Below are 25731 nucleotides of genomic sequence, written 5' to 3' on the forward strand. Positions count from 1 at the left end.
GGGCAAAAGGAGAAGACTCCTCTTTGTGTCTGAAATCCCACTAACCAATAGATTTCAAGCTCTGGTGTGGGAGAGAGAAGAAGGTATGGATAGTGGCTCAGAACCAGAAAGGGGTGATCACATTAAAAGGGTCCAACCGAGGACCCGAGTCACAATTGGTGCCACTAAAAAAAGGCAAGGGGTCTTAGTAATTGGAGATTATTTGCTGAGAGGCACTGAGGCGTCAATCTGCCATCTGGATAACCTCTTTAGAGAAGTTTGCTGTCTGTCGGGAGCCTGCATTTGGCACATCAAGAAGAGTACACCGGGTATGATAAGGCCAGATGACTACTATCCCCTCATAGGCTACATCAGAAGAGGAGCGGGCAGCAGGGTGAGGGAGGTGATTGTCCTAATCTACTCTGCCCTTTTGAGACCACAGAGGGAATATTGTGTTCAGATCTGGGGCCCCCAACACAGGAAAGATGTGGAGTTGTTGAAGAGGGTCCAGAGGAGAGCCACAAAGATGATCCAAGGGCTGGAACACCTCTCCTATGAAGACAAGCGGAAGGAACTGGGCTTGTTCATCCTGGAGAAGAGAGGGCTGCAGGGAGACCTCACTGCAGCCTTCCAATATTTAGAGGGAGTTTATAATCAGGAGGGAAATCAACATTTTACACAGGTAGATACTGATAGGACAAGGGGAAATGGTTTCAAAATAAAGGAAGAGAGATTTAGATTAGATATCGGGGGAAGTGTTTTACTGAGATAGTGGTGAGGTGCTGGAACAGGTTGCCCAAAGAGGCTGTCGATGCCCGTCCCTGGAGGTGTTCAAGGCCAAGTACGATGGGGCCCTGGGCAACCTGATCTAGTACTTGATGTAGCAGCTGGCAGCCCTGCGTGTGGCAGGGGGGTTGGAACCTGATGATCTTTGAGGTTCCTTCCAATCCAAGAAATTCTATGATTCTATTAATTATATTTTGAAATGTTGTCAAGATAAAGAAAAAATAGTATATAAACATAAAATATGCAGAAATCAACTGCATATAGAGAGGTAAAAAGAAATAAAATACGGTCTTTCTAAATCACTGATCTAAAATGCTTTTCATAATACACCCAAAATTATGAAGGAAACCAGATATAACTTCTGAGCAAGAGAGTAACCAAAAAAATTTCATGGAGTTGTTCTACAATTCTATGTTTTTCTTAGTTGCATCATGAAAAGAAACTGTGACTTTGAACTCTGCTTTTTGGGCTAGGAAAAATAGTAATAATAATAATAAAAAACATAGTTTGATATTTTGTTTTGTGCTTATGGCATGTATAACAACAAACCCCCTCTCACTAATCCTGGATCACAAAGGCCCCTTAGGAGAAGTAACTTAGTCTGCTTTTAAGATATGCTTCAGAGAGGGGGCAAAGTGATAGCTGAAATTACTGCAAGATGTTTAAACTCCTAATAAAAGATGACAGAGGTTTGTAAATTCTTCACCTTGTTTTGTATACTGCCCTTTGTGTAATACCAGCTGTGGCAGTCATTATCTCATATATATATGAACATAGTTTTTTATTTATGTTTATATTCACAGAATGCCCCTCTTTGGCAAAATGAGAGTAAGATTTGGAAGAGGTAAGTAGGAAAGTCAGTGAGCCACAAATCCATGCAGACTGCTTCTGTCTTTTGTTCTGACGCTGGCCTGCATGTATTCTCCCTCTCCCAGGAAATGAAAACTCAAGCTATTATGCTTAGTAGTTTTAGTACTCTTCAATAGCCACCCAACAATACTGAAAAGTACACAGAAGTTCTGGCTGCTTGTTTATTGAGTTCCCAAGGCTCTTTGACAATGAACAGGAAGTTTATTATCTATCAGTATTCTTACTGTAGTGAAATATGCCCCTAGGTTGAAGTATTGATACAATTAAGTATCAAGATGAGCATAAATTAAAAAAATAACAGTTTTTATAACAGATCTAGCCTATTTCTCAAAACTTTTAGAAGAAATATTAAGTGTTTGTACGATTCCTATCTGGTAATAGTTGCAGTGGCATTTAATGGCTACTTCTGTTCTCTACAACACAGCTTAGCTTAGGGAAAGAGGAAAAAACAAATACATTTTTCCTGGCTAGGTAACACTTGGAAATACTTTTTCTGAATATATGAGAGAAAAACAGAATTCTGGGAGGTTCCAGTTTTCTCCTGTTTTGTTTTGTTAGTGTCTCTGCTTCGAATAATGACCCATTTGACATTCATCTGCCAAACTAATTTTGACTCTTTATGTATACATGTAATTATACTGCTTCATTGTTATTTTTATAATTATTTGAAGAGTTCAAATAAAACATTCTGAAAAGTGTCAGACGGCAGCAGTATTGCCCAACTCACTGAACACTGTGTTCTCCACAAAGAACCACACACCACACAGTATGGTGTTGCTTCCACCTCTCTAGCAGAAATGTTTACAAAAGCACAATTAGCTAAGATGTCGTGTACTCTGTTCTAAAAGAGACTTTATCAGTTTTTTCGCTGTACATGAATATTTGCATTACATTTGGATACATTAAACATTTTTAAAAAAATAATAAATTGAAATACAATTTTTATAAAACTGTTTTTTCTATTGAACTTAAGACAAATTGCTTGAATGCCTCTGATAAAAGGCAGTATAAAAATGATATACATATTTATGCAGATAGATAAATAATACATAATTAATAATGTTGCTGTATATTATATATAAATATTTAAATATGTATGTAATATTTAATATGAACAGAATCTGTGAAAATTATACTCCTTTGCATTTCAATATGCTATGAAGCAGTAACAGGCAAACTAAATAATTTTTATCATATTTTCTTAAAATACCAGGATTAAAGCTTTTAGAGGACCACTTCAGGGAGTTGCATCTTTTCAACTAGACAGGCTACAAATGGATACCTTATCTAATACTGAAATCAATGTTCCATGGTGAGTGTAAACAACAAGGAAAATTTCTAAGCCCTCCAGCCGAGTATATGTGTAGTGTTTCAGATAGAAAATAGAGGTTTTCTATAATTATGGGGACAAGTTCAGAGTAAGCTGAAGAGTCGCTATTCACTCTCAGTATCCCAACTTTAATATTGCACATTTCCAACAACCGTAAATAAATCACAGAAATGAATTAGCAAAATTATATATTTGAGGACTACTGTAGTTGTGTTTGAGGTCAGTCAAGGTAACTCATATATTTAAAATTTACCTCATTTGATACAATATTGACATCAAATTCCAGCATTTCTTGGAGTAACAGAGTTGACTCTTATAACTTTATAACTTAAGGACAAAAAGTTATTGACACCAGAATATAACATTAAGTTCCATAAAAAGCATAAATGTACATTATTTTTTAAAGTGTATCTGTTGAAAATCCAGTAACAGGTAATTCAAAGGATACCAAATCATGGAATATACCAGTATAGTTTAAAAAAAAAATTAGTATTGAAGATAGATAAGAAATTATATTAAAAATCTATATTAAAAAGGGAAGTCATATATCCTACGTATTGCCACCACGTTTCCCATAGGGAAGTATTTTTATGTGTAATATTTCACTTTCACAGGGAGGAAGCTCCACAAAAGTGGCAGTTCTGGGGACTCAGTATTTGAAAACACTGATAATCTGAGCAAGGAAGGGAAGCATTTATCATTCCTTTGAGAGACGGAAAGGTCAAATCACAGGTTGATCACTCTGAATTCTTGCAACACAACTACCCTTCCTTTGTAGGTGGTAAAACTCTCATATTATGACCACAGCAGGACTTTCAATGGAGATGCTCTTTCTACTCCAGAAAGCACAAGGCTAACAAAAACCCACTAATTTCTTAAAGTATTTTACTCTTCAGTCTCTTAAAAAATATATAAATGCAAAATCATATACAAAAATCATATGCAAAATTCTTGTTACTGCTCTGAACAAAGAAAAAGATGAACAATAACTAATATTAAAGATTTAATTTGTGTTTCATTAACAAGCTGACAAGAACAGAGTTCTCATAGTTCTGCTGGAGGCTGCAATAAATGGTTTTTGTTAAATTTGAGGCTCTGCACCCTAAATCCTTCTACTTCAATACCTGCTTCACAAGTACAGGTGATTATGTGGTTTTGGAGCCCTAAGGTTCCAGTGTTAGTTTTCTACAAAATGACTTTCTTAAATGTTTGCATTACATTAAAGAATGTGCTACCTTGGAAAAAAACTTAGAAAATAACACCAATCAAATTGCATTTTTTTTCTAGTGGCAAGTTCAAAAGAAACCTTTCACTCACAGCTCTAATGCACAAAACAGTTGATACAGAGGCAGAACCTGTTGAGTTTTTTAACCACTTTCAAGACACTTGACTTTCAAATGAGAGCAAGCTGTATCTGTGAACCAAGGAGTGTCATCACTATACATCTCTCCACATGCCTGATAAACCCCTTAAGGGAGTCTCCAAGCGCTGCCAATCCATGCTGAAGGCAAAGATTATAACTTTTATCTATAAAGAAATCCTGCACTTCGTTCTGTCTTACATGGGTTTCAGACAGTATTGGCTTTAAGCAAGGGAGTTTTGGAGCCAACTGATATTTGGAAAGATAAATTACAAAGAGCCCCTTTGACATGAGTTGCACTTTCTGTCCCTCCGGAAATCCTAATTGGCTAATGGACTGTTTTGCTTTTCTCAACCAGCAGATCCTAAAAATGCCATAGCAGCTTACCTGAAGTATGGGACTGTTAAAAATTCTGAGATATTGAGAAAAGGCTCAACATTTATGAAAAAAGCAGTAAGAAAGGATTTTCTTATCTAAAGCATTACTCAACCTGTAATATCTCAGGCTTTGAAAATCTGGTGTCAGTGTAGTCTTTTCCTCTGCGACTGTCACTTAGCAGCTCTCCTCCTTCTAGAGAGTAACTCCTTCATTTCCTTTCTAAACTGTAGTTTCCAGGTTCAGCAGAAGTCCTGGGCTCTGTAGTTACACAGAGCTGCTTTCTTTAGAGAACCACCATGACTTCTCAGTCCTGTAAAAATATTTTTCAGACAGCTGCTCATCCTGCTATTGCTGCTTAACTAGATTAGTCTTGAATCAAGTCATTAAACATCTCAAGAAGAAGCTAAGTCTACACATATCCATGTCATAGTGTTCATAAGTTGATATAGATCAGTGCTATGACCATCACAGATGGCTTGAAATAGTGGAAAAAAGCTGCAGTTCTTTGGTCATTCTACTACCTCTTGAGGCAAAGTTCACTTCTCAGAGCCAAAGGACAAAATCTATTATACCTGATATATGTTTTTATTTACTACATATATACTTTTATTTCACATATGTATTTGTCAAAGTTACTGTCTTCTTCCTATGATGCATGTCAGTACAGAATCAAATGAGATGGCAGAAAAAAAAAAGCAAACTGGGAAAGATTTTTAACTTTCAGATATACGCCATGTGAAATCTATCAATTATTTTTACAATTACACTTTTCCTATGTAACCTCCTATACAACATTTGTTCAATAAATTCTTAGTTGAATTCCGAAGAAATATCTTTATCACTTTAGAAAAGTGAAAAATTCTATTGAGCAGTAGTATGTCCAGTTTTTGTTCTTACAGACTAGAGGATATTTCTTTAACGAAACAGAAAGATTTATTTTTACGTACATATAAAAATGAAAAAATTTTCTCATAAACCCTAACTCCTCAGTATTGATCTCTAAAATTTCTGAGTTTTTATCCAATAGGTATCATATAGCATTTATGAGTAACAATTTAATATATGTTTTTATGAAGCACACCATACTATTATTTATTATGTCAAGACTGATCTCTCAATAAATAAGCTTTGACTATAATTCATTTTGTTTTTCTCCGTTTCGCAATTCTTGATTGACAGGAAAACATCAAACTCTTTTGACTATTAAATAGACAGAAATTTCCTTTAGCAACGAAAGAAACAGAATTATAGCAAAGTAAACATATCAAGCAATAGGCAAATTTGAAAGCTTAGCCAATTCTACTACAACTGTAACTAAACAATATTTTTAGATGTGATCTTTGAAGAAAGATGACTCTAAAAATCTACCTGCCTCTGTTCTTTACTGGCAATCCCAGTCTTTTATATAAAACATTTAGTATAAAATTTACGGAATTCTGTTTGTCTCAGCAGCACAAAGTCATTTTTCCATGTCACAGTCTATTTCATGCTCCCTAAAATGATGTTGGGCAAGAAAGGATCAGACTACCACATTGACCCTCACTATCTACTTATTTTTTCCTTTTTCTTTTCCAGCAGATGATTAAAATACATGTTTTTCGTAATTAAATTTGCTTTCCTCCAAGTAAGCATAGAGTGAACACAGACATCAAAAATATTTCACCTACTCTTCTTTAAATTAGAAAAAAGTAAAATATGAGGTAGGTTTAAAAAAAAAAAGCCAAAAACCTCAACATTTTAAAATTCCATTAAGCCTCTAGACACTACAGATAAGTTAGATTTGAACAAAAATAAACATGTACAATGCTTATTGTACAATCTAAGCTAACCATCCTCAGCTGTACCCAAAATCTTAGAAACAGGTACTTCTGCATTTTGTCTTTATATAGTACACAGAAAAGAAGTTGATGGAATTGCAAGTAGGGTTAGAAGACTGGGTAGAGTTTCACAGTACATATATTAAATATCAAGTGAACCTTGCTCTGAAAGGGAAGGTAGAATAACTGAGTAAATCTGTATTTCATAGAATCATAGAATCATAGAGTGGCCTGGGTTGAAAGGATCAAGGATCAAGGATCATCGAGTCTCAACCCCCCTGCTAAGTGCAGGGTCGCCAACCACTAGACCAGGCTGCCCAGAGCCACATCCAGTCTGGCCTTGAATGCCTTCAGGGACAGGGCATCCACAACGTCCCTGGGCAACCTGTTCCAGTGTGTCACCACCCTCTGGGATTTCCCCTTCACTTGAAATTTGTTCATTAAAAGAGAAAATGTGGAATTGTTCCTTCAATTAGCAGAAAACTGTTTTTAGCTCTGCTCACTGGGATAGAATTTTACATATACATGAAATTATTTTAAGTGTCACACAAAGACATGCATGCTCTGTAAATACGATAATGATGACAAGCGTTCTGCCACATTTCTCCCGGTCAGATGAATTCACAGTTGAGTTTCCTGAAGAATCTCAAACTTTCTTTTAAGAAAAATCTCCAGAGCCTTTAATTAAACCCTGTCAGGAGGCAGTGTAGCACTGTTATTTGGGAGAGATTAAAAAGAAGAAAATAATGGGTTTGACTTTCCACTTTTACACTGGTTTCATGCATATATGAGGTGAAAAATCAGAGCTAACATGCCTAGTTTTCCTAAATATGCAGAATGTGTGGAATTTACTTTTGTATTATTCCTGTAGTAGATTATACCATCCAGTCATACCACACTGCATAATGAACTGCTATCTGAATGTATATTTTTGTTATGTTCAATGAGATGTTAAAAGAACTGTAACTATATCAGAACTGTAAGTGGAATAAAAGGAGACCAAATGGTGATAAAGCAGCTGGTACACTAAATGAGTGGGTCTTAAATTTGAAAATATCCATATCCTTTTTTGTGTGCAAGAGAAATGTAATCCAATTTGTGATTTGGATCTCATACACTGCAGCTGCCATAGGAAAGCTTCCAGCATATTCTGAAACCATGCTGAATCTTTCCCACTTCAACTTCTTGAGATCAAAATGAATGCTCATTGTCTCCTTGGTAAAATCCTCTCTTTAATAAAAACAGTTCAAGTTTCTGAATCCTTTCTCTTACAAGAACTGGTGATCTCCAAAAACCTAATTCTGGCCTTTTTCCCAGTTGTGGAGCTGGGAGGATTGTTTAGCTTTTGGTTGCCAAACAGGGAATCAGCAGTGATGGGTTTATAAATATGTGCCAAAACAAACTCATTTGGTCTTGGCATATTTTTAGAGGGAGCTGCATATATGTACTGACTTGTTCAGGCTACCTTTGGGGGAAACGGTTTTTCAAACCTTACAGGTACCTGATTTTATACTTAATCTAAACCTTTCATCTTTTCTTTATTTCCAAATTTTGACTTAGACACAATGGCATTCTCAGCTTCTTAGTGAAAACTGGGAACCAAAATGAGGGTCATGCCAGTATATCCTCGTGCTCTCACCTCACAGGTCTGAAATCATTCTACACTGAGGTGTGATCAAGTAAAAAGTTTTTCCCTGAAACTGAAATCAATTATTCAAAAGCAATTTTCTGAAAACCCGTGGTTTTTTCAATTAACCCCAGAAAGGAAACAAGCAAATATATTTGAACTATAAGCTCCTACTACACGCTGACATTCTGCAACTTCCTTAAGACCAGGAATCTCCAAGAAGTCTTACAGTGAAATTCGTTTAATCCAGTAAAGCAGATAATAAATGGAAACAGTGAGAAGTAATTGTCTGGACAGTCCATTCAGAAACAGAGCATAAACAAAGGGCCTCTCTGTTCACCAGGTTTCTATACAGCCATACCCAGAGATGTTCTGAAAGTTGTCAGAGTTGAGGAGAGAGAACAGGTTTATTTACAGAGTTCCCAATTTGTCCCATGGCATGGGAAGCAGATCCTCAACTGTTCAAGCATGTCACATACATCATAACCCCACTCACTGATACAAGGATAAGCTCCTGTCCTCAACTCTACTCCAGTGACATACCAGATACTTCTGTTGCACTTCCACCATGACATTAGAGACAGTTGATTATTTTAGTCAGAGACAACACAATAAGCCTATAGCTGATTGCATCTATACAAAGCAATACTAGATTGCCATATCCTCATATTTTTCTGGAAAACACAAACATTTTAATGAATATTGTTGTTAATTAATAAATTATACTCAACATCACATTTAAGTGGCCCGTGAATGCCCAAATAACAGCTGGATAGCTGTAAGAGTCGATGGTTTCTCAAAGATGTTTTTAAATTGACTAATAAAATCTTCCGTAACTACCAAAAAATAAAAAGGAAAAAAGCCCTCCCCTTAAGAATTCCTTAATTCCCCCAAAGATTTTCCATGTCATGCAATTTATACTAGATTCCAATATTCTATTTTTCCATGTAGAAATATATACAATCTATAAGTGCACAAATACATACAATCACTTTAATTTATACATATTTAGCTTATACATAATTACAGGGCAAAAAAGTACTTTGGTGAAAGAGTGAATACATAGAAAATACTTTTCTCCAATTTTGCAGGATAAAGCCTTATCAAGAAATTTTAGAATAAATGTCTGAAAAAAACAAATCACTACAAGATCAACTCACAACCTGCTGGAAGTACTGATCTATTTCATATGTTTACCTTAAAATAGACAATATATTATTTTAAAAGAATGAATGCTCTTTAAAATACAAATGGTTCGATTTACCAAACCTAGCACCTGCTCCAAGATGCATTTGTTGTAATTTCACATCATTATAGTACTTCAAGGGAAAAAAAAAAAAACAACAAACAAAAAAAACCAACAAAAAAAACAACCTTAAGCAGAAAACAAGGTAATGCAGGAAGTACTTGGAAGCAGCAACATTTCGTTGCTAGGCAGAGCTACTATGCAAACTGACCTATAGATATGCTTGTAAGCTCTGCTTCCCTAAAAAAGTATCTGAGAACTAATGAAACAGCAATCTTTCAGAATTAACTTAACTTGATACATCTTTTTTAGCTTAAGTTAGATAAAAAATTTACTAGGCAGACAGGCTTTTTTTTTTTCTTGAAAGTAGTAGTTGTTTAAAGAGATAAAAGAGATAAAATCTCTTTTTCAGTTCTTCTTAGTTTTTTTTCAGATTAAAGATATGAATTAATGTAAAGGTGTAACAATTACATTTATTTCCGCCTATTTTCAGGGTCATGTCACCACATTTCCTTAGAATAATGATTTAATAAAGATGTCCATGCCCATAAATCAGGGCATTATGGTCCAGACCTGTTTAAAGAAGCTCTCATACTATTCCAGTCAACACAAATGAGACTGAAAAAGGACCAGGGTCTATAGTTAAAATATCCCAGTGTACACCATATTTCCCAGTTTATACAGGAAAGCAAAGAGTTGATGTAAACTATGGCATAATATAAAGAACAGAACGGAAGAGAAATCATATGTTTCCTTTATTTACCAATTATAGCAAACACATTTAAAAATTTTTAAAGATAAGCATTACATTTAAGTAGAAGATACCTACATAAAAAGGAAAGGGCATTTAAAATGAGATAATCTAATGAAATCCTTAGCATATTAAATAAAATGACAGGCTAGTCTTGCCTTTGTTGGTACTCAAAAATTAGAGATTAAATTTGAAATTAATGATACTTTCATGCTTTCAGAGGACTTCCTCCATATGTCTATCAGTACAGAAACAAAACAAAATGAACGGGTGTAATGGAGGGAAAGTTCATTTCAGAGACCTGTTATGAATTTCCTCGCAAAACAAAGGTGAGAGCTTGGATGAAAATTGGACTGAACCTCAAGCCTCCATTGATGTGTTGCTCAGAACAGGGGAATAAGACATAACCTGTGAAGAGCTGCCCTATATTGTTGTTCTTTAAAAAAAAGTGTACGTAGAACCATAACATATAACTGTTAAAAGTCTGTCACAAGAAAATGCTCTATAAGACAGCAAGTTAAAATTGATGATGCTAGGAACTGCAGCACAAAGCTTGATTTTTCAAGAAAATCACATAACAGAAGTGTTGAGGATGAATAAGAACTACTTAAAGAATCCAATTAATGGTATCTTTAATAGGTGTCAAAAATGGAATAGGAGTTTGTCCTAGTCTGTTGCCTAGAAGTATGAACAAAACAGAAGAAATGTCATTAGCTATTTAATATGTGAACAGCCAACATGTTACTGTTCTAGTCCTCCCTGGACTTCACCATCAGGAGTTCTAATTCCATAAACAAAAGTTCTGAAGCACAAAAGTTGATTTTGACAGTTTCACTTCAAGCAATAGATATGTGCATATGCATTTACTGTTAGTTACAAATTTCAGTCTTTTTCAGATAGTTAGATATAGCAGACAGTTAGATTTTTGCTCTATTGTTTACCACTGTGCTAGCCAACCTAATCCAAAGCTTCAAGCCAACAGAGGCAATATATGTTTTCAAATCTTATGAAAGAAATCAAAACTGCCCATTGAGCCAATATAGAAATCAGGTGTCCAACTATATGAAACAGAGTTAAATTATTAATTGGAAAGAATTATTTTTCTGCCTACTCCTAATGTGAGATCCTGTGGCAAAGAAATGTGTATTCCATACTTTAATGTCCAGCAATCTTTTTATTTGCTTCATAAAAACTGTAGATGCCTACTTTTTATTTTCTCCGAAATATAACATCCTAATATTTTTCTCCATGTCATATTAATAGTTATTGCATACTAGGAAAATAATAAAACACCCTGCACATAACATGCCTTGAAAAGATTTGTCTGAAATTACTGTATGACATTAGGGAGGCAAGACAGTCTTTATAATTACAGTTATGTTGACAAATATTATCTAAACATAGAGAGGCTTATCTTTCTGGTCTTCTTCAGAGGAATATGTTCTCCCATAATAGGATTTGGGACTCACAGAACTAGGCCCTGATTCTCAACTTCTCTTTATCAGAGCCTACCACTACAGAAATCCAGTCTACATTAGTGTTTTAGTTTGCATCAGTCTGAAGTAAACTTCCCCATTGCCTCAACTCCACAGAATCATAAAACCATAGAATGGCTTGGGTTGGAAGGGACCTCAAGGATCATCAAGTTCCAACCTCCCTGCCACACGCAGGGCTGCCAGCTGCTACATCAAGTACTAGATCAGGTTGCCCAGGGCCCCATCCTACCTGGCCTTGAACACCTCCAGGGACAGGGCATCAACAGCCTCTTTGGGCAACCTGTTCCAGCACCTCACCACTACCTCAGTAAAAAATTTCCCCTGACATCTAATCTAAATCTCTCTTCCTTTATTTTGAAACCATTTCCCCCTGTCCTATCAGTATCTACCTGTGTAAAATGTTGATTTCCCTCCTGATTATAAACTCCCTCTAAATATTGGAAGGCTGCAGTGAGGTCTCCCTGCAGCCCTCTCTTCTCCAGGATGAACAAGCCCAGTTCCTTCAGCTTGTCTTCATAGGAGAGGTGCTCCCGCCCTTGGATCATCTTTGTGGCCTTCCTTTGAACCCTGTCCAAAAGATCCACATCTTTCCTGTGCTGGGGGTCCCAGACTTGGATGCAGTACTCCAGCTGGGGCCTCACGAAGGCAGAATAGAAGGGAACAATCAGCTCCCTTGCCCTGCGGGCCACCCCTCTTCTGATGCAACCCAGCATACCACTGGCCTTCTGGGCTGCAAGTGCAAACTTGCTTTGCTTTGAATCACAAAGTGATTTAAGAGTGCCTGAACTGGATTCCTCTTGAATGAAATGAAATTGAACAATGATCTCTGAGAGTGCATCTAATGTTCTCCATCAGTTCACTGATGTTTATCCAATGGGACCTGATTAGACTCACTTCAAAGCAACCCAACTAGCCTCTGAATGTGGACAACACAGACATTTCATCCTTATTACTTCCTCTTTTACCATAGAGATTAACTTGTATTCTGCCTGAGTATTTATCACTGTAGACATAAGCAGAGGAATCCAGATCAAGTAATGTGCCCACAGTTAGCATTTGTGAATATCTCCTGACATACTGACTTAATATGCTAACAGCACAAGTCTATCTCTATGTGTAAGCATACCCTCACTGCATTTTCAGCATCATTGGCATCTCCTCAATGCTCCGACATTGCTCAGCACCAGCACCGCTATGGCTGAAGCTGCAGACTGTAGAAGTCATTGTAGAATGACTTACATGTAGAATGTAGAAGTCATTCTTCACATTGTCCCACAACCATGCGCACATACAATAATATATATTTGTCTCTCTGAAAGTAATGCCTCCTATCCCATGGAGGGATTTTTTCCATTTCCATGGAAACTACAACAAAGAGCACAATAAAACTATTTGGCAGAACAAATTCTCAGACACAAAATACTATTTTTCAACACAATCACAACCATCAGCTATGTCATGCTTGTAAAAATCTGCATGGCTGTCTGGAACATGGCTTGTCTTTCACACTACTGTCACCACTGCTGAAACGCACCACCCACTGCCTCACTGTGCTCACATCCACTGTTTGGTCTCCATAAACATTCAGCAAGTGTTGATGAATGTCAATGGGTGCAATTTTTTCCCTGCAGAGGAATTCAGTGACACACCTTTGCTTCATATACATTTCCATGTCAGTAGCCATTCTGTCAGACTGCCTCTCTGCTGCCACCTGTTCCATGGCCACAAAATGTAATGGAATATTGGTGGGAAGGTTTGACCTCTACTACCATACCACCATCATCTGCCTCTGACGTGGGCCAACATAATAGAATAGGAGACACTGTTTCTGGAGCAGCCTTCACAGAATATTTTATTAAAAAAATAAGAATCAACTATCTCGTATTTGTTAGATCTAGCACAAGAAGTAACACATTTCATAGGATCAAGCACTTAGTCATGTGAAACTATGTAATCTCACCTATTGAAAAAATATAATGATATCACTGAGATTTCCATGAATCAGTAATTCCAATTATTTCAGTGGAAATACTGAATCCACATTTTTCTCATTTGTTTACATATTCGAATGAATCACACTACCAATTGGATGTCAGCTGTCACTTCAAAACAATCCTAGCCTCCATAAATGTTATGCTAAGTGTAACTGCCAACCAACTATTGAACTAGACAGGAATAGATGAAGAGAAATCAGATTTATTTAATAAAATCATTACTAAGATATTTAGCATTATAAATCCTTTGATGTAAATTAAAAAGAAAATACAGCCCATGAATAAAGGTAAAATTGGAATATTCATTTTAATGATTCTATCACAGTAATTTTCCAAAACCCAGACACATTTATAGGCTAATAAGCTTTTCATCAAAAGCGTTTATTCACATCTCAACTTACTTAACACCATTAAACTCATGCATTATATAACTTGTCATTGATCACTGGATAGTTGAACTTTGCACTGCCTGTCTTTCTTCCTTGCCTGAAGACAGATGAAAGGAAAAGAAAAAAATTGCAGGTAAGTCACCCGCATCTCATCAACATCCATTGATACTGTTGATGATGAAGCTGCATAAGTAGATGCTGTATGAATAACAGGCAAGAAACAGCTCTTCCTAGACTTACAGTTTTATAAACCATGTACAAAAACACCATGAGGACAAAATGCTGTGTACAAAATAAAGTTAATATTGTGCTCATTATTAAATATACTAATACAATTTACTTATATTTTCTGGATCTAATAAAACATTTCTGAAATGAAGACTTTATCTTTGGTACTTCCTAACCAAAAGCATTTCTTTAAGTAATGATATGCACTATTTCCAGCTCTTGAAGAGTATCTAATTAGCATAAGATTATTAGCTGAAGTGTAGAGCCACTGTTATGTTCATATAGTTGAATAATTCAGACATCCAGACCAAGAAAAGCTATACAGAGAAAAGTTTTGAAGATGAAGAATTAGACATAGTATTAAAATGTAGTTAAGACAGAACTAAAAGCTTCCAGAGAAAACACCTTCCTTTGCTGCATATCACGTAGTACTGCCTTCTACACCTTCAGTATGTAGCAAGTCAATGAGGAGGGAGTATGATCAAGATCTAAGATAACAACTAGGAATAAATTTCAAATGTACAGCAAAGCTAGCAAATTCCTTACTCATTCTTCCCATACAGAGACAGGAAAGTTTCAGCGTAACAAGACTGGTAATAAACAAAAACCAACAAGAGAAAAACCGTGCTATTTCCAGTAGGTGATCATCACAGTATAGAAAGGTTGTTTAGTACTCAGATCTACAGAGATGCAAACTGCTCTCATAACAGACTACGTCTATACTGTTCTGTTTCTCTCTATAAGAATAGCTTTTTACCCACACGTTCTGCTCTGAAGCTCCTCATCACATACTGTGGGCATACAGCTAAGAGAATGGATCCACCAGTATCAAGCTAACACACATACTATTTAATAATCCCTGGTATTCTTACTACTCTGGAAAATGTACATTTCTTACTACAGTTTTATTTTCTATACAAATTCTGGTAAAAGAAGCCCAGGTTCAGAATCTATCAGTGAAGGCACTTCTGAAATGGAGCCAGAGTTTCTAGCTATGATTCAGAAACCCTACCATGATCCTATTTATGGAATAGGAGAAAGCACTCCTATTGCTATTCCTCCTACTGGGCCCCTGCTTTTATTGGTCACATCTAACCAGCTGCAAATGAAATGGCAACTCTTTTTCAATCCTAGTGCTTCTGGCACAAAGAGAAGTACTTGCTGACTTTTTACTTCATTACATTGCAAACTAGGATTGGTCATACTCTGACAGTAATTCTACACAGAAAAGGTACACTGGCCGCATTGCTTGGTTATTGTTCAGCTTCAACACTGAATAATGCTATTATGTGAATATTTTTGTGTGATAGGCAAAATAAAATGGAAAATTTATATTAACATTGACTTAAAACACAAAGCCTTTGAGCTCTATTTCATTTTATGTATATATTTTAAGGTCCTGTATTCGTTGCTATTCTAATACATTACCATATTTTTGGAGTAAATTCCATAGTCGTACTAAGTCTACAGCCATAGACAGAGTCCTATGATTATTATTTTTTTTTTAATGATGTATCTGTGTATGTGCACAGATGTTTTGTTTCATGCTGTGGCTTTTGGGTAGAAGGATTAGTTTTTGTCATTTCCCCAACTGGCAACTGGTGCCCATATTAGTACGCTTTTCACTTCTTCCTTAAGCAATGCATATTTTTTGTCTGGAGGAGGATGGAAATATATTTATAGATCAAAACAGTCAGCTAATATTCAGTCACTCTTCCCAGTTCACTGGATGCAGAGCAGCAGTTTCATAAAATGTATCAGACTGTTTTATTGACAGACTGAAGAGAACAACAATGAAAATGAGCGGTCATACAGTAAGCAGAAAGAGGGTAGACAGGGGCAGTCAGGGCAGCTCTCGGCACCATTCCAGATAAAAAACAGCAGCTAACTGGCAGCCAAGGAGCTTTTCAAAGAGAATCCTTGTGTCACAGGTGTCACTGGGGATGCAGGTAGTGCAACCATTGTCTTTTATGAGCTCCCATGGCAGAAAATCATAATTCTCTGATGCAACAGAATTATGAAAAAACAACAATAACAACAGCAAAACACAACAAGACTTGTGCAAGCTACAGATTTCTATAGATACTTAAGGCACACATCATTAACTACATATGTCACTCTGAAAGTAATGCAACCTATTTATTTCCATGGTAACTACAATAGCTACAATGAGCATGATAACATTATTTGATAGAGCAAATTCTCATTTACAAAACACTATTTTTCAACATAGTCACCACCATTAGCTGTGCAATTTAGTCAGCAATGAACAAGAGCCTAAATGCCACACTCATAAAAATCTCCACTGGCAGAACTGACTCACTGTTTCACAACTGCTGTGAAGGTGTCATTGCTAGGAAAATGTTGCCCATGCAGTCCAGCTTTCATTGGCCCAAAATGACGTAAGTCAGAAGGCACTAAATCAGGACTACATTGTGGGTGTGGTAGGACAGTTCAGCCATGATTGTCATTGTGTTACACCGTCTTCAAACTGATATAGAGCCTGGTGTTACCATGTTGCAAGAGAAAGGTGGTCTTCTAAGGCCTGGCCCTTGAGGTTTGAGCCTTCAGCTTAGTCAGCATTGCAATGGAGCAGTCAGAGTTGATGACCTGTCTGGGTTTCAGGAAATCCAGAAGGATCACCACTTTACTATCCAAAAAGACAGAGCACATCACTTTACCTGCAGAAGGCTGCATCTTGAACTTTTTCTTCAGTGAGGAATTCACGTCGCCACTCCATGGACTGTTGTTTTGACTCCAGCTTGTAGTTGTGATACCACATCTCATCACTGATAATGATGTAATCCAGGAAACTGCCACCTTCAGCCTCATATTCGTTCAATAGGTCCTGGAAAAGCTTGCATGTGGTGTTCTTTCTGTTCCTGCATGAGCATTTCTGGGACACACCTGGTGCAACCTCTGTGGATATTCCAACATTGCCACCATTGTTTCCAATGCATATTCAGCTCTGTACACAGTGCCGTGGTCATAATCTGACAACTGTGGATGAGCTGATGGAGACACTCTTCATTTTGTAGTGTGACAGCTGTATATGGCTATCTGGAACTTGGCTTGTCTTTCACATTGCTGTCACCAGTGCTGACTTGCACCACCCGCTGTCTCACATCCACTGTCTGATCTCCATGGGAAGCATCGATGAATGTCAGTGAGTGGAATTTTTTTCTTGTAGAGGAATTCAGTGACAAACCTTTGCTTCATACACACTTCCATGTCAGACAACATTTTATCAGAACACCCCTCTGCTGCCATCTCTCACACAGCAACAAAAAGTAGTATATTGGCAGGAAGGTTCAACCTCTATTGCCATTCCAACGACATTCACCTCCAATGTTGTGGACCAACAGAATAAAGTAGGAGGCATTACTTTCAGAGCAGCCATCATATTCTCCTCAGCCTATTGCTGTATCCAAAAATCATAAAACCATGACAACAGGTTTAGGGGTATTTAACAGAATGCCTGGACAACTTTCTTATTTTCCTGTCAGCCTGAACACTTCTGTTCCACTGTTGAAGTCTAAGTGTCACGTTGTCACCAATTGGGAAAATACTGAAATCCACTATCTGTCAGTGCACCTGGACTAGTTAACAAATGCTCACAGCGTTCTCCATTCTACCAAAACAATTTAACAGTGCTACTAGATGAAACTTATTGAGAGTTTATTTGGTAGAACTTGTTTTTTGTGTATATATTTTTTAAATATTTCTCCTTAAAAATTGTTCACTCTTTGAATACAGAGAATGTTAATATACGGGGGTACATTCACATTAACACTGCATTAATATGTCTTTGAGCAGAAAATCTTTGAGTTTGTTCTTCGCAAAACAGGCCTTGAAAACATGTATCACAGACTGGTAATAATAAATCAGAATAAATGCCATGCACATATAGAGTCCCTTCCTGAGTTGGAACAACTCATAAAGATCCCATATTCCAACTCCTAGCTCCACACAGGACCACCCAAAAATCAGACCATATGTCTGAGAGCATTTTCCAGACACTTATTGAACTTTGGCATGGACGGTGCCATGACCACTGCGCCTGGGAGCCCGTTCCAGTGTTCAACCATCCTCTCTCTCATCCACTTATAAGATCAATTTCTACTGCCAATTGTCATTTGTTTCTGAGTAAAAGAACATGTAAGCATATTCTTCACACAATTCATTTAGAATTCCTTAATTACATAAAACTCACTGACATGGCTATAAATATTTCCAAATTATTTGCAATGCAAATCACTTTACTATTGTCTGCTGCCTTTCACAGTGCCCAGAGTTTTTAATGATTTTTTTTTTTTTGCCACAGGGCAAAGCACTGGTCCAAAAGCTCTCTCTGTCACCGTTAACATACCAAAGGTCTTTAAAAACATCTCCCCATCAGCCCCACTGCCACTGTTAATATTTACATTCAATAATAGAGCTTTCAAAGCTTGTGAAGTTTACAACAGCCTCCATTATATATACCACACCTTTTTGCACACAAAAGCAATTATTGACTTGATTCCTGTTACAGCTGTCTTTATAGTGATGTTTACCATCATTAATGATATAAGTTACCAATTTGCTATGAATTTAAAGCTTTCACAAAGAACATGCCTCTAGCACTTTTACATGATGTTTGCAAAAGAAATGTACTGTGCCAGTGGGTTAAGCAAAGAGAGAAAATGTTAATTTAGGAAAATCGAGGGAAAAATTTGGTGCCTGGCAGGAGATTGCTAGAAAGAGGTACCCACACGCTCCACCAGCCGGAGAGAAAAAGATGCAAGTGTTTGAGACAAGATCAGACACTGTAGCTCTTCTGTGGACTGGGTCTGAAAGCACACACACATTTTTATCCACATTCTGCATGTTATATAAATAACAGTGTATTTTCTATGTGTGCAATTAAGTCTGCATAGAGTAGGAATAGAACAAACTCATCAAATACACATTTTACAAAAACATTATAGTGGTACGAGTGACCATGTCAGATATAAGGTGATTAACCAAATCTTCTCCACCTCTGAAAATACGTATTTTTATAGAACCGGGGATTTCTGCAAAGTTATTGGTAAAAAGCATTCAAAAGCTTTTGCCTTTGCTGTTAAACTACATCACATAGAAATATGTGAGGCAACATAATAATCAAAAAGAAAAGTTATGGTCTGCTAACAGTAGCATGGCTTACCTACCTGAAGCATGATCTAATGATGAATCTATTTAGATAAGTACAACTATACATTTTAACAAGATACTTTCTCTTATAGGAGAAACCTGTTTCATTTACTATTTTCTGTATAAGAAGATACATGAAACAAGAATAGGACTATTGAAGCCCTGAAACCACAAGATGGTACAAAGCAACAGTTCTGGCTAAGTATACATTTCACTTAAATTACATAACACAGGAAAATTAACAAGTGTGTTTAGTATTTTGTACAGAGTATGATTTTTCCATGCAGCTTAAAGCACTTTCTGTACTGAAAACTTAACATTTTCGTTTGCATTCTGTTGTTAATTTGCTGTCATAATAGCATAACTTCTTAGCTGTTAACATCTGAAACAGAGTGGTAATCACGGTCATGGCGATAGATGTTTTATGAATAGAAACATTTCCCAGTTTCCCAGTAACCCAGTTTCAAATCTTTGATAAGCAATGCACTTTTACAGTAGTTCATACTGTATTTACATTTTCATGTCATACAAAACTTCTAGGACTTCTCTGCAGCTTTTGTAAGATAGTCATTTTATTTCTTTATAGGCCTTCTGATCATCCTATGACTTTAAAAAAAATGCTTTAACCTCCCAAGGATTCAGAAAATATTGCCTTTTCACTGACGTATAAAAAAGAGTATAGTCCAGTTGTCCGAAGAGTTCATTTATATACCACTGATTATATCTGACTATAATATGGGATAGTAGTGCTTCAAAGCATTTAAAAGTTTGCATTTATCATTTACAGACTCTGTTACTCCATACTGATTATTTGAAAGTTGAAGATGCAATGTGATCCATAGATCCCATATTCTGCAGCAATCTGTGTGTTTGTCTCTCCTGTGCACACCTGCTTCCTCAGTTCTATCTATCTGCCATTCCTTTTAGTCCTTATTTAGGTCTGTGCTTAGATCTGTGCTTTAGATATGTGTTTACCTTCTTAATAGTGGAAAATTACAAGAGTTAGAAATACTATTCATATAAACATTTTAGCTTTTTCTAAACTAAAAAGGCTTCCCTCTTTTGCAAAGAAGCTGAAACAGAAAAATGCCTCTTTGAATTTCAAATTCTGCTGGAATAAATTCCATGTACAACGTGAAGATAACTTTGATGTTTGGAAGTTGTGCAAATTAGTATTCACATGTATTAGTGTACACAACAAATCTAATTAAACCAAAATCTGCATGGAAAAGACCAACACGACTTAAGTTGCTTTTAAATGATCAGAGCAGTATTACTCAACTTTCAAATAAGAAATGTGAAGTTTTAAAATTAAGTTCCTTAATTCTATACCTTTATAAAAATGCAATAACCATTCATGCTCTATAAAAACAGCTTGATTAAAAATGATTTCTTCAATACATTAATGTTCCCCATTTCATAACCAAGAACAAAATTAAAAATCTCATTTATAATCCAGACTGTTGCACTTGCACCATTATTTTATGCAAATAATAACTAACCACAGTGAAATAATACAAGACTAACCAAGGAGCAAGTCAGTGTCACTACTTGGAATTTTATGTTTACAACTTTGATGAAAGGAACATGCTCACGGAGAGACCCCTAGCAAACTAATTTAGCCACATACAGTAGCAGGAATGCTATCTTTTTATCAAGACTGAAGACAAAAAGAAAGAAAATCACTGCTTTCTTTAATATGGCTGCAAAAGTCTTCTAAGGCTGGCACAAGCCAACTGAGATGTAATAAAGAGATACTGAAACACAAAGCACTATATTTTGGCAGTGTCTTGGTTCTCATAAAATTAAATCTTGTTCATAACAGTGTTACAACTCCTTCCTTTCATATGGAATATAACTTCCATATGACTTCCTCTTATACAGTTTGCTATTCTAATTGCTTTAATCAAACATACTCTAAGATAAAAGCTTGAGTTTGATTTAATTATAACAGGCACTTGAATAAATATACTAACCTTAACCAGGCTTTTAACATTTGCATAAGGACAGATTTCATGAGTAGAACAAAGGAACTAGTAATTTCATAGCATCACATAGATAGATGCACACATCTATGTCATTTTCAAATTCAATACATTTTCTAAGCACTAGCGATTCAGGAGAAAAACTAAACCAATAAAACAAAATGGTAGAGAATGGGGAAGCAAAAAATTCATTCATCCTCTCTAATTTATGATGAAAATGTAATTTTAAATGTTGCAATTAGTTGTTGAGAAATTCCTTGCCAATTTAATCTAAAAATAATGTCTGTCGGGCAGGAAAATTTGAATTTGCAGATTTATGGTAAAATTCTAATCTCAGTTAATTACACTTTTAAGTGAAACACATTTTACAAAAGCGTACTATTAAAAGCATTTAATTAAGAGCGTAATAAATGCTCAAGAACTTGTACAAATATCCACTGTTATGATCCTATCTGGTCCAAGAGCTCTAGATGCAGTGGCCAGTAGAGGCCAGTTTAGGTTTATTTCCTAAGAACATCCATGAAATATAACTTGTGCACATGCTTTAGTTTTCCTTCAACACCATTTTTGTTGCCAAGAGAACTTTTATGCTGTGGTTTTAAATCCATGTACAATTAATTCAGCAGTTTAAGTGCTACCCTGTCAGTCAGAGTTCAGGTCCCCATCTCGCAAATTTTATAGAGGTTCAGTTTTGAACATGCTAAACTTTGGCTTTGCTAAGATTATTTTCACATATTGAGAGTAAATACCTGTCACATATATTTCAAATTAACAACCATCAAACTGGTCAATAGCTTTGCAAGCTATTTACACGAAAGGGGTAATCTCAAAGAAATTACAATTTAACATATAGACACAATAGAATAAGCAAGCAAGAAGGCAAAAGTGAAAGTAGTTTAAAACACACAAAAACAATTAACAAGAGTCATATGAAGTACTTCTCAGCAATTATAAAAATTATAAGCAAAGACTGAAATAACTCAAGAAAAGAAGATACCAGAGGAACCACGGTCAAAATCTAGAAAGCATGGAAGGACAGAGCTGGCCAAAGCAAGAAGTGAAAAGTTGCTTCATGTATCTTTCTTTTTAATATATAGATGTAAACAAACAAACAAACAAAAGAATATATATATATTTTTTTAAAAAAGGTATCAGAGGAAAATACAAGCTTTCTTTGGTCAATTTTTAATTTTTTTTTTTCAGATTCTTTTAGCACTAATAACACCAATCTCTTCTAGTATACAGACTGTCCTGAAATAGCAGTAAAGTAAGCTGAACTATACGTTGCCTGTTAAATTATCCACAGTGCAGGAGGAAATTAAGTTACATTTCTCTTTTGTTTATTGTCCTCTCAGCTTAGTGGAAGAAATAATTTCTAAATGAGGTATTTTGAATGTGGGATACTGTCAACAGAAATTATAGAGATTGAGAGTAAGAACAATACATGCTGTAAAATATACTTGTTATTGTTTAGTTTCCTCAAGTACCACATAATAAAGCTGCTAATTTGGAATCACAACCAAGCATCCTAATTTTAGTGACTCTTTCAACTCGGCACACTCAGAAAGAATACCTGACGTCAAGAACTGTGTGTAAAAGCATAGCTACAGGAGGCTGTACAGAATATTTAGATGTCAGTGTGAGAGAAAAGTAGTCATGTTATAGAAAAACAGGCCTGGGGCATTTATGTCTCTGAATCACTGCCAGGATCAGCAGATAGTCACTGTTAGGAAGATGCCACTCTTTCTGCACTCAACTATCATTTCACATCACTGTGAGAAGCACGGGATAGCACAATTAAAAGCAACACATGAGAAGAAAACAAAAATGAAATGCAGTTATTTGAGACAAAGGAAGGGATGCCTGCATTTCATGAAAGAAGTTTGCTATGTATTTTATGTTTAACTTTTAATTGCCTCATATTGTTTGCACTGGTAGCATACACAGCATGTATTGACTATTAAAGGTATCAGTCTACAATAGCATGAAGTAACCAAAAAGGCAGAACCAATATACATGACTATGAATAGGAAGATTATTTAAATGCTAACTGTATCTGAGTTGGAAAAGCTATTGTCACTTTAAGTAATGGAGTATTTGAATTGCCACGCAGGGCCAAAGCACTGTGAGGAGCAGCTGGGAGGTGAGGCAGGTATTTTATTGTTAAATCTTCATGTAGATATTTTCCCAGACTAAGACACTGAAGATTTCTTTTAATTAAATGCCACAGAAAACTGGCTGTAATTAGAATGGTTTGCACATTAGATTTAGAGCATGTAGTACTTGTTTTTTTTTACCTTTGGCTGAGTACACAATATTATTTACCTGGATGAGGTAAAACTTGGCTATCAACTAGGATCCTTAATAATCCTAACAACAGAATTAGCTATTCTATCTATTGCACATGTATGATTATTATCCAGATGAATCAAATTAAGCATCAGCATGAAGCTACATTCAGGATTAACAGAAAAAAATCCAGACAGGTACAACATACAAAGTTTTTACATATATATATGTTTTTAATGCGATATAAATTGGGAATTTCTAATAATGACAACACAGTGCTCAACTGGAAGTAAGACTCAGTATGGGTCCGTCTAAGGAACTATAACTCTAATAAATCTCAAGACAATAATATTATTGGAAAAATAGAATCAATAGCAAAATCCTTGTGAATGCAACTTAATATTCATTTATGAACAATTTAAATGCTGATTTAATGAAGGCAGCAAACTTACTGTGATAATATTCATTTCTTACATATTGTCTCCTACCAAGAAAAAACAACACATAAGCTTCTTAATCTATTAGCTATTCTTACTCAAAGTTTACCTATCACTAAGTACCAAGAAAAATCTGTTCAGTTTTATTAAAGTTCACTTACCTGAAAAGTATAAAACCGGGTCCCATTAGGAGGATGCACTTTAGGAGAGGCAGAGACAGTGTTCATATCTGAGAATATCATTTCTGGTCACACAGACAATACAATCCACAGAAAGCTACAGATGCAGAGTACAGTGCTAAGCTCAGAGATAAATCCTTTCACACATTTAGGAAGGCAATTGTACAAAGTGCAGTCTGCCCCATCCGTCCAGATATATAGTGACAGCGTTGTGAATGCTCCACTCCTACATCCGTGAGCTAAGCTGTAAGGTCATCGCTCCCTGACCTTTAGCTGAGCCAGCCCATCGAAATATGCAGAATGCATAAAAATTAGCAATGCCGAAGAAAAGAGAGCTAGAACCTACAGTACGTGGAGCTTGTGCAGAATCTGGCAGTGCTCAGGACCTGCCCATCTGTTCTCAGTGATAATCACCTCCCTCCGCCACAGCCTTGCAAAGTGATTATGCTAAGCATCCCAGTTAACCAATAACACACAGTTTCATTTCAAGCAAGCATGCACAGTGAAAAACAGAGGACCTCTTCTGACTAACCTGAAGCATGCCTCCTGTACAGGTTACAGATGTACTTGATAACAATAATTTTAATGTTTCAGTTGCTGACAGATCTTTTAACACATTCTAGCAGGCTTTAAATAACAAAGAGGGTTTTTGTTTTCACTGTCTTGCCTAGATATAAGAAATAGCTTACTGCTCTCCAAATTGGTTTTCTGTGTATATATATCTATATATACATATATTTGTGCAACTATGGACTACAAACTGTGGAAAATAAGTATTTCTGAGAATATGTATAGAGTTACAATCAGTTAAAGCATAATACATGCTGCTAGCCACTCTTTTTTCATTCTTTCCTGATTCTTTTTTTCCCTTCTCCAGTCTCAACTTCATTTTAGGAAAGGTTTACCTAACATCACTAAATATATGGTTGAAATTTTATTCAGTGCCTAAAAGTGCAGCACAATGATATAGACTTACAGCTTAGCTTTTTAGTTTTGCACAGCATCTTTGAAAAGAGTTCTTCTTAAGGTCAAGGATTATGCTAGGAACACCTGCACTGAACATCCAGAAAGCATCCACTGCATATTTTTTCACACAGAGATCATTTGAACTACATGAAGACATTAAAAAAGTAATATTCAAAGAACTAGAAACTTTTTAGCTAGAAAAACTAAGTGTTCCATTTGCTAGAACTGAAAAATAGGATTTTAGGAAAGTGTAAAAAATCTAAAGAGATTAGAAGACTAACTTTACAGGTTCTATCAAGCAGTTTGTATTGTATTCATAAAGTTTAAAAGGGAGACAGAAACCACTTAAGAACTGTTATTTTCAGAATGAAACTTGTCAAAAACCTAAAAGCCCGACGAATTACCAGCTGCCTGTTTTTTGTTCTGTACTATCATCTTAATGCTTTTACCAA

At 36.0% G+C, this 25731-nt stretch overlaps 1 protein-coding gene across 8 annotated transcripts in view; it reads right to left on the reverse strand.

The window, feature by feature from the left end:
• PPFIA2 (PTPRF interacting protein alpha 2) overlaps positions 1 to 24725 on the reverse strand; it is a 209645-nt gene extending 184920 nt beyond the window's left edge. For 7 of the 8 annotated variants that reach the window (XM_021385290.1, XM_021385289.1, XM_021385282.1 and 4 more), the window contains exon 1: positions 24296 to 24725. In XM_021385290.1, the coding sequence (XP_021240965.1) occupies positions 24296 to 24376 (81 nt within the window). In that variant the 5' untranslated portion in view covers positions 24377 to 24725. The remainder of the gene's footprint in view (positions 1 to 24295) is intronic. The other variant, XM_021385285.1, reaches the window with a different exon arrangement.

Source organism: Numida meleagris, chromosome 1 (genome assembly GCF_002078875.1).
Source record: "Numida meleagris isolate 19003 breed g44 Domestic line chromosome 1, NumMel1.0, whole genome shotgun sequence".
In the NCBI taxonomy this organism is placed as follows: Eukaryota; Metazoa; Chordata; class Aves; order Galliformes; family Numididae; genus Numida; species Numida meleagris.